Source organism: Quercus lobata, chromosome 8 (genome assembly GCF_001633185.2).
Source record: "Quercus lobata isolate SW786 chromosome 8, ValleyOak3.0 Primary Assembly, whole genome shotgun sequence".
Taxonomy (NCBI): Eukaryota; Viridiplantae; Streptophyta; class Magnoliopsida; order Fagales; family Fagaceae; genus Quercus; species Quercus lobata.
The window spans coordinates 39,377,435-39,388,567 of record NC_044911.1 but is presented as its reverse complement, the minus strand read 5'-3'; the positions used below and the strand labels follow the sequence as shown (position 1 = coordinate 39,388,567).

Here is an 11,133-nt window from a genome sequence, read left to right as displayed (position 1 = left end):
ATTCTCAGTTTTCATAACTCATAACTAAAAAATAGTGGGACCCATAACTCAATATTCGTTTGGCAAACGATAACTCTATTTCCATAACTTTGTTTCCATCACTCAATTCTCTGATTTTTAAGTTATGAGTTATGGAAATTGAAAACATATTTTGGCTGTTTTTATTTTCCATAACTCATAACTTAATGGCAATATTGTAATTAAACATACATAGGGGACCCATAAACAGTTCTCAACTGCAACTTTTGACCTTTGACTTTTTTTTTTTTTTCCTTTCTTCTCTGGGTTGGCTGTTCGGTTCTCTTTTTTTTCTTTTTTCTTTTTAACTAGGTTCGGTGAGTTTGGGTATTGAAGAAAAAAAAAAGTTGCACCAGTGACAGATATGGGACCCACAAATAGTGTAAAAAATATTGAGTGATGGGAAGTGAGTGATAGTGCCAAATAGCCTTGATATTTAGAGTAATGAGTGACTTGATATTTAGAGTAATGAGTGATGAGTGATGACTGACAGAAATTGAGTGACCAAAAAATGGTGGCCAAACAGCCTTCTATCGTCGGTGCTCTAAATAATATAAATATAACATTCTAGCTGAACTTTGAATGCCACAAGTCTGCTATTAAACTGTTTCAAATACAAAATTATAGAAGCTAAAGAAACAATAAAAAAAAAAATGGATGTAAAGGAAGGATTGTGGCCAGCAAGTCCTAGTGCACAATACTATAACAGCTCTGTGCTATCGGTATCCATTATGGGTGTTATGGAAACTGAGGTGCCAATTGCAATTAACCACGCCCGTACCATGTTATTGCTCAAGGATGTGTTCCTGCCCATTAATCCACGCTTTTCCTCCATCATGGTGCTCTCTCTCTCTCTCTCTATGTTATTTGCTTTTTTTCAAAGTAGAAAATGCCTACTTTGCGGTTTTTCCCCACTAACAAAATTGCAATTTCTTGGAAAATAATATTATCTTGTCTATTTTTTCCTCTTTTAAGAAATACACAAACAAAAATGAATGGAAGATATTTGATGATTTGATATATAGTTATAACAGAAAGAGATGATTTAAACCCTGAATATTATACATACCAAGATGTCAATTAATTGAGCTATAAAGCTCCTGGCAAAATGCATGGAAGGTTAAATGGGAGTCAAGATACTTTTTTTAAATTTTCTAGTTGAACGAAATAAAAAATATAAGATTGTTCTTCTTGTTGTCCTTTTTTCTTTAATGTAAGGAAATGTAGGATGATGATTTTCAAAAGCACAATTCGCTGAAAATATTGTTACCATCATTATTCTTCCTCTTTCATCCAATCCAGTAAGTATCCTAGATTCTTCATAAAAGTGAAGTGTATTCAAGTTCTAGACTAAGCCTTACAAATCTTACATTATTCCCTTTAAAAGTGGCACTAAGTAGAGAGAATTTGTGAACAGGTTATGGATGGAAAAGGAGAGAAGCAATGGAAACGGGTTGAGGTGAAGCTTGAAGAGCATGTTAATGTTCCCATTTTCCCCACTGGCTTGTCGCCCACATCATACGATGAATATCTTGAAGATTTTATATCAAGGATTTCAATGGAGCATTTTTCACAAAACAAACCACTATGGGAAATTCACATCGTTAAATATCCAACAAGCAATGCAGCTGGTACTGTCATATTCAAGCTTCACCATGCGCTTGGTGATGGCTACTCCCTCATGGGTGCACTTCTCTCATGTCTGCAAAGAGCTGATAATCCTTCTCTTCCCCTAACATTTCCTTCACGCCAACACACAGAGTCAAAAAGCAACAGAGAAAGTTCTTGTAGAAGAGTTCCCAAACTTTTTTCCTTGATCTTTAACTCTGTATCTGATTTTGGTTTTTGCTTTTTAAAAAGTACTTTGGTTGAAGATGATCGAACACCGATAAGGTCTGGGATTGAAGGAGTCGAGCATCGGCCAATCATGATATCAAACATGATATTCTCTCTGGATAGTATCAAACACATTAAGGCCAAGCTTGGAGTGGTAAGATCAGCATTTCTTAGCACAAGTTAGCTAATGATTTCAATTTCGTTTCGTTTTTCTACTAGCTAATAACCTAAAATGCCTATTAAATCCGCTCATCGGATGAAAGCATGGTAGTAGTGATTTACTATAAAAAAAATCTCTTCAATTATACACTTAGTAGTAATCCCTAATGATATGTTTGTTAAATGTATTCTATACTTTTCATCCAAAAATTTATTTGACATTCAAATAAGTAAAACCTTTTGCTTTTTAATAGTGATTTTACCAAAGTATTTTAAATCTTTATATATATATATATATATATATATATTTATATATGGACAAAATTTTCCTTCAAACTAATTTGAAAGTGAACTTTTTTTCATTTTAGATTAATTGGTTTATTTAAGTTTGTCGAAAATAAGATAGCTAAACTTACCATTTTAATTTATTCACCTAGTTAAAAACAAATCACATATATGATTTTTTTTTTTTTTCAGCTAAAAAAGAAATCACGTATATGATTTATTACAATTTACAATTATGAGGGTTTCAAATACCTTACATACTTAACTTAATAGCAAAACATTAATTTGTATGAATATTTATGACTGGGTAAAACATTTTAATCATTGTTTACATTTTTTGCATATTAAGATTTGAGAGAATAAATTAACAAAATAGCTAAGAAAAAAATCAAAACTTATTCAAGAAATACAAATCCTGACACATTATAAGGCTTAAATTGCTAATATTGAACTGGCCTTCAACTTTTTTCATAATTGCTCTATTTTTTTCTTTTTCTGGTAAAGAATGTAATGTTCTCCATTCAATTTCCATCTCCGGCTAGCATTCCAATCTCGACGGCCCAAAAATTTTTTTTTTGTGAGAAAAGCCCAAATTTTAGAAAGGGATAACTGCGTTTTCTTTTTTCTTTTTTCTGGTAAAGAATATAATTTTGGTCCCCTCATGTTCTCATTTAATTTGTTGGCCGACAAATAATAACACTCTTTCGTTAAAACAAAACAAAAAAGTCGCTTTAGCGACGGTATCCTAATTAATTAAGGGACCAAGGGAAAGAGACCAAAGGTAGGAAGCAGGCCAAAGTTCTATCTAAAATAGTGATGATCCTCTTTCCAACATGCCATCTTCACCTAATTTCGCCCCACCTGTTCGCAAAGTATTTATTATAAAATTTAAGATTTTTTTTTTTTTTCTTTCTTTCTTTTAGAAACAAACACATACACAAGAGAGTGGAAATGAGATGTTAACATAAAGTACACCAAAATTTTATTCAAAAGTTATGGTAACTTTTAAAGGAAAGTGGGGTAAGATATATTATACATAACACACTCTCTTAAGTAATATGAGACAATTACAATTTTTTTTTAGAAACAAACACACACACAAGGGTTAAGAGTCGTAATGTCACAAAACTTCTAAATTTTCCTACCCCTCACAAATAGGAGATTAAAAAAAAATTAATTGCACCCATAAAAGAAATTTAAAAAAAATATATTTGTAGATTATGGTGGTTGGCCAATTGGGGGTATATTGTGAATTTACCCTAATTGTATTGAAATTTTTAATTTGAATTTTCTATTGACTCATTTTCAACGTATGTTTTTGTATGCTAAAATTAGATGATAATACAAATGACATTACTTTGTCAACTTGGCATGTAATTTTCAAATATAAATATTTTCACTATCAAATTTACAAATAATGTTGAGTAATTTATTTTTGTAAGTCCATCGTAGATGTTCTTCCTAATTTATTTTATTTTTTTATAAAAAAAAACTATTATATTTTATTATTAAAGCTCTATATATTAGTTATTTTGTTAGGTGATTTAATTTTAAGTCGTGTTTCATTTATAACCAAGTATACACTTTTCCCTTATTCTTTTGTGGCTATAAACGTAAAGATTTATGTATTATTTAACTTTTCTTTTTTTTCCTTTTCTTTTTTTTTTTTTTTTGTATTGAAAGAACTATAAAATAAAATAAAAGAGGTTTAAAATCATTTAAAAATTTTTTGTTCTTTAGATATAAAAAAATATGGTTCATATCGGGTTGAACCAGCCCATCAAAGATCGAGTAAGGATCATAGGAATAACAACCTAATTTAGTACAATAAGTTTTAGACCCATACCTGGTCAAGTCAAAACCAAACTCATCTAAAAAGTTTAGATGAGGGCCGTCATCGGTTTTACTCCCATAGTTGCTCCAAAATTCTATGTATGATTATAACCTAACTTATGCACTTCATAGGAAGGTTAAAAAAAAAAAGTATATATAATATGCATTTGTTAATAATATTAATAAATAAATAAAAATCAAATTACAGAATTTATGGGGAAAGAAAAACTTACCTTAATTAGTATTTCTTTAGAGAAGTTCCAAAGTACGTAATTCAATTAAAAAAAGATTGGAGTTAGGTTTTTAAAAAAAAAAAAATTAAAAAACCCAATGAATTCTAATTAATTAGTTTAAATTAACATATATAGTTTAGCATTATTTTTATTCTATAAACCAAATTAAAAATACATATATTAGAACGATGACATATATTAAACCAGTCCATTTCGGCCATTTCCAATTGGTCATTCCAATTTGCCCTTTTTTCTGGTTTAAAAGAAAGAAGAAACTAAAGCTATGCTGTTTTGAATTGATTCTTATTATTTCATTGATGATGAGTAAATATGACTATATGAGTGTTAAATGTGTCTTGGTCATGGTTTTAAAAACCGGTACAGTGAAAGAACCGAAAAAGGGACTGATAATCGATTTTCTGGTTGGACCGAAATCCGATCGATGGTCGAACAGGTGACGTCATAAATAATTTAATTAATAATTATAAAAAATAAATAATTAATTATTTTTATACCTTGTCATTTTAACTAAAAAATTAAATAATAGTAAACATGCTTACCAACTTTTAGACACCACTTAACACAATTCAACCAAAACAAAAACAAAAAAACATATATTGATTTACAAGCACCCACAACCCACTATAAAATATTTTAGTTATTTTTTAACCTTTCAAATAACAAAAAGTAAGTGCACCAATGGGTAGTAATATCATTGTCCACTTGATATTTTTTTTCCCTCACACATTCTACTCGTTAATACTTAATTTCCCCACTACCACACATTTTGAAATCTATTCAAACCTCTGCCACACGTTTCGTTCAAGTTTCAACAACACTAAGTTTGACCTTATGTATCTCAAACTCCACCAATGTTGTTGAAGTGTTCTCATGCATTGATCACAAGTTTGACCTTATGTATGTCAAGTTTCAACAATAGTTTTTACATTTTCCCATCTCACTTTTTGCTTGTCATATCTCTCTCTTTCTCTCTCTCTCTCTCTCTCTCTCTCTCTCTCTCTCTCTCTCTCTCTCTCTCTCTCTCTCTCGTGAAATGAGCATCTGCTAGAGGCAAGAGCAGCGAAAAAAAGCCCCCACTGAAGCATCAGATTATTACAAATCTGCTTATCTTTGGGCTTCTTTGGTTCTTCCTCAACACAAATATAGGAAATCTGATTTTTTTTTTCTTTCGAGCAAAAGGTAAGTAAAGTAAATCTGATGTTTTTGGGTCACTGTGGGTGTCTTAGGCTTAACCACTTCATACTTGAGAGAGCATTTTCAAAGTCAAAACTTTTCTTCTTAAATCTAAAGCAAGGTCTCTCTTTTAATTTTTTTTTTTTTTTTGGGCGGGGTTGGGGGGTTAAAAAACACAACAGCTGAAGTATTTATGAAGTATTACTAAAACTAGTTTAACCGCACCGGTTTTCATGTTATGTCGGTTGAACCGGTGGTTTGCATTGTTTGCCCGGTTTTCCCTTCATTTTCAATTTTAACTAATAATCAGATCGGATTAAGGTCCGGTTCTCAGTTGAACCAAACGGTCCAATCCGGTTTTTAAAACCTTTGTCTTGGTGTGTGTATATCTTTTTTTTTTTTTTTTGTTGGAGAATACTAAGTATTTTTAACACACACATGGGGAGAGAGAAGAAGATTTTTTAAAGAAACTTATACTGATATATATCCAAAAAGCCCTAACTCTTGAATACACCGCACAATGGCAATTCTTGATGGTGTGTGTGTATATCAGCAAATGTATATAGTAGTAGTAAAACCTAAAACGGTATACTAGAATTAACAGGTACCGAATTATTTTTTTCCAATAGATAAACTGAAATGGGCACCAAAATGGAATTGACAACATTGATTTATACTTACGTTTAATTTAATATTACAATGTTTCCTTTTGAATGTTCCTAAAAAAATGTTCACTTTTGAATTTAGCTGACTCAGGGAGAAAAAAAAAGCACTTATACGAATATCATTTAGTATTAGAGTATGCAAATTTATTAGTTTTGATTGCTCCATTTTGATAAGGAAAAAAAAAATGTAGTTTGTTGAAATATTTATAGATTTCTTTTTTTAATGAATTTTTTTAATGTTTATTATATATTTCAAATAAGTAAGAATATTCATTTGTCATGAAAATCTATTGACAATGCATGCATAATTAATTTTTTTTTAAATATTATAAAATTATTGTTTAATTGAATTTTTTTTTCTTAAGTACAGACGATAAATGATGTAATTACTGGAATAATCTTCCTCGGCACCCGGTTATGCATGCAAGAGATTAACTATAAATCAAGTAAATCACATTCCACAGCATTGGTATTGCTCAACACTAGGACAATGAGTGGCGCCTACAAGTCAATTGAGGAGATGCTTGAACCTAAGTCAAAGGTGCCATGGGGGAACCGATTCAGCTTCTTGCATGTACCAATGCCAAAGTTTAAGGATGATCATAAATCCGCAAACCCACTTGAGTTTGTGTGGGCAGCAAACAAGATAATCAAGAAGAAGAAAAGCTCATTAGGTGTTTATATCACTAGTAAGCTTTTGGATATTGTGAAGAAACTTAAAGGCCCTGAGGTACATACATGATCTTATTCATCAGCAATAATTCCTTATTTCTACCTTCCTTAATTTGATATTTTTCAAAATATTAATGTAGCCCTGTTATCTTAATTTTTTTTTTTTTTAAAATACTCTACTTAGTTTAATAGTAAATACTTGTTGCTTATAACATTTGATATTCTATATCTTGGGTCCCAATTAGTTTTATGTAAATTAAGACAATCAACTAACAAATTTAATCAATATTTTCAAAATATTATCACCAAAATTACTAAGCCAAAATATTAATATCACACAAGAACGTATAAATTTATGAGGAAAACCTTTCTCTTTGAAGAGAAAAATCAAGGGCAAACTCCAAATAAATCTCCCATTATAAAATCAATTACAAAATATTCTCAAGAATTACAAAATAAATCCCCCAAATAAAATAATATTTTCTCTCTAAGAATTAATATGAACTCACCTGAGATATTCATTCACTTTGGATACAACAACTCTCAGTGGTTATAACACCCAAAAAACCTCTCCCTAAGGAACCCCAAATTTATCCTCCTTTATACATGTCTCATGGCAAAAGAAAAATCTCCTTATTTTATTGCCTCTCACACACATGCAAACCTCATTCTTTTTATCGCTTCACAATATTAATCCAAGATCCACAAATTCTCCTTTCCATCCCCATAAGGATGACGCCTTGGCCAAAGCCATCAAATTCTTTGCCACGTGGTCTACCTATAAAACTTATCCTATTCCATGGTGGACAAAAAAAATACATCACTTCTCTAATAAGGAATAAAGTTTCATTCCACTCCATGAAATAACTTTTCTCCCCACTAAGGAAACTCAAGAAAGTGGACAAAGTTTTTCTCCAAACTAATTTAGAGAGAAACCCTTCAAACCTATCCTATATATTTTTATTGGATGTTAATTTTAAAATTTTAACAATTCGATTGCATGTTCTTTATATTCTTAACTCGTTGGAGAGAAACCCTTAAATCCTATCCTATATCTTTTTATTGGATGTTAATTTTGAAAATCTAACCATTTGATTGTATGTTCTTTATATTTTTAACATGCATGTCAAATTTTGTTTAAATATGATATTATTTATTATTTGATCAATAAACTTATTTTTTATGTATAATTTAAACCACAAAAACTTGAAATTTAAATATTATGATTGATGATATAACTATTTATATTTGATCTTCTTGAAATTTTGCAAGTATGAATGATATAATAAGAACATATAATATAACGGTCAGATTTTCAAAATTCACATCTAACAAAAAGATATATAAGAAGTTTGGATGGTTTATCTCAAACTAGTTCGGAGATGAACATTTTCCCAAAAAAATAACCAAATTTATATTTCTTTCTTCAAGACGTAGACTCAATTAGCTTTCCAAATCACAATTGGAATTTGAGGTAATTTTTCAAAACTATAATATTAATTTATAGCATACTTATATATCATATTATTAATTATTAAAATTGTCAAATAGTTGTCTTTTTTCTAAATTAAAACGGGTAGGAAAAAAAGAGGGGTCGGGGGTTGGGGAGGATTTAGTACCTTAATTGCTAAGCAAGCCACATATTCTTGGATTGGTGCTTCTATTTTGATATAGCAATATAATTTTCTTACAACAATTTCTTCAAATTGCAAAGCCACATAATAGTACTTAATATTATTCATCAAAGAGGGAAAAAAAAGGTTTAAAAAAAAAACGAATTGAATTTATTTTTGAACGTGTACCATAACAGAAATTTTCGTAATATGAACATTCTGGTACTATTGCAGGCTGCCGCTAAATTCATACATGGGACAATATGGAAGTCTAGTTTGTCGATTTCGAATTTGATCGGGCCACTGGAACAAGTGTCTTTGGATAATCATCCGATCAAAGGTCTATACTACGTGGTGCTCGGTATACCTCAGGTAAAATAATAAAATTATAATTGTTGTACCACCTAGTTTGCCTTTGAAAAAATAAATTTATTTTATAAAGATTCTTAGATAAAAAAAAAATATATATATATATATATAAATTTTTTTCCCAATTCCAACTTACCATAAATATGGAAGTATAATTTGTGCCATATTTTTAATGTAGAGGTTGCCTTATAAACAGGTAAAATACTAGAATCACAATTTTTTCTACATTTTTTACATAACTTGCTCACGTAGTAAGTCGTGAATAATGGAGTAAAAGAAAGTAGTGGGTTCACAATTTCACTACTCACAACTTGCCACATAAGCAAGTTTTGACAAAAGTTGTGGGAAAAATTGTGATCTCTGCACTCTATAAATACTCTATAGATAGAGGCATCATGTGATTCTTTTCATTGGCTTTTCTCCCATGGGGAAAAAATGATGTTGTTTTTTGAAGTTAGAGAATGGTTTTTGTTACTTTTAACTTAGGGTGTTTGGATATCGCTTATTTTACTGAAACTGAAAACTTATTGCTGAAAGTACTGTAGATAAAGGTAAAAGTTAGTTAAAATAGTATAGTGGAGTTCATAAATAGTATCAAAAAATGTAGTGGGGTCTATAAATAATAGCAAAAATAAGCTGTATAATCATATATTTTTAATTTTCTATCCCAATCTAAACCCACACTTATTAGAAGAAATCACCTAAATTTTCTTTTTGGGAGGGCAGAAAACAATTTTTTGTTGCCTTTTATTGGACTAGCAATGGGACCTTGGGCAATACATAAATAGTAATTATAATTTACATATAAGGACTATTTCAGTATTTTATTTGTCATTACAGTGGAAAATAAATTACAAATTAAGAAGCATGATATACGATTTTATGTACAAATTTCTCGAATTCAATGACCTTTATGAATAATTCCAGGACACCTTGTTTTTATGGCCCATTGTAACAAATTTTTTTTTTTTTTTTTTTTTAATATGGATTTGCAGAACCTTGTTATATCAATAGTAAGTTACATGGGAAGCCTGAGGGTTAGCGCCGTAATAGAGAAGGGATTCCTGGATCCCCAAAAATTCAAGTCATGCGTGGAAAATGCCTTTGAGATAATTCTCAAAGCTGCAGATGAAATCCCTAATTAAACAAAGATTTCTGTTTTTTTTTTTAATAATATATAATCAAATAAATCGAAGTTGATTCATAAATGTTGATATTCTATTGATAAACATGTCAATACAATTTCTATGTATACATTCTTATCATATACACACACAATGGTGTGTAATGATTATATATGATGATTGGTCAACCTTCTCTCATCCTCCATGTAAAACTTTATGTAGAAGGGTTTTAATTAATATTTATTATCATAATGCCAAGCCTATTTCTCTTGAATCTTGACTTCTTATTTGTTATATATTATGAATGCTTTCTATCATCTTATGAATTGGGAAGAGAGAGACTAGCTAGCAACTGATTAAATGAATTTTGTCTATAAAAAAATTGTTATCTTAACGGCCTTTTTAAATAAAAAAAAAATATTTTCTATTAAAGTAATAAGATGTAGATTATACACACGTAGTTCTATACTATATTATCTATCTTATTGCAAATTTGCAATACTGGCTTCTATGGGCATTCTTGCCCTTATTCTAATTGATAATAAAATTATTTTCTACCGTTTCACATTCCAACGTTGGCCTTGTGAGGCACATAGTGAGTCTTGGCTATATAAAAAAGAAATCAATTGATATTTTGACCAGATGGTAAAGAATACTTATTATGGAATCGAAAATTATATAAGTGTCCAATTAGAAATTCCGTAATTTTTAGTATTTTATTTGTATAGTGTTTATCAAAATATATAGATTATTTTATTTTATTTTATTTTAAGTTAGTTTTGTTAATTTTTTTTTAAAATGAGATAAAAGCTATTTTTTTTAAAGCAAACAAACACTTTTAAGACCCTTTGAATCAGTTAAATGTACCCAAGCAGCCAAGCAGGGGATAACATTATGAAGGCGAACCACATATCTGTAACCAAACAGCACGATTAGCGCCTCTAGGGTTTCAAGTACACCTCTATAAAAGCTTCACATACCGTCTTCTCTCTCTGTGTAATCCCAACCTATATATCTATCATCTGGTGTTTGTGTAAAATCTGATCTGTCGAACATGAAGAAAGTAATTTACGGGTGATGATCAACATCATGTGATCAAGAATCTACTCGCTACGTTGTTTCTGATTCTTCT

At 30.0% G+C, this 11,133-nt stretch overlaps 1 protein-coding gene and 1 non-coding gene across 2 annotated transcripts; both read left to right on the top strand.

Moving 5' to 3' along the window:
- Window positions 1-621: 621 nt before the first annotated feature.
- On the top strand, window positions 622-10,275 carry LOC115954539 (O-acyltransferase WSD1-like). Its single transcript, XM_031072410.1, has 5 exons — window positions 622-857; window positions 1,436-2,008; window positions 6,594-6,953; window positions 8,743-8,880; window positions 9,873-10,275. Exons 1-5 carry the CDS (start codon window positions 672-674, stop codon window positions 10,020-10,022), a joined length of 1,407 nt encoding a protein of 468 aa, XP_030928270.1. The 5' UTR covers window positions 622-671; the 3' UTR covers window positions 10,023-10,275.
- A 772-nt stretch (window positions 10,276-11,047) lies between these two features.
- LOC115958697 lies at window positions 11,048-11,133 on the top strand. Its single transcript, XR_004084622.1, has one exon. It is a non-coding gene; the product is annotated as a small nucleolar RNA R32/R81/Z41 (small nucleolar RNA).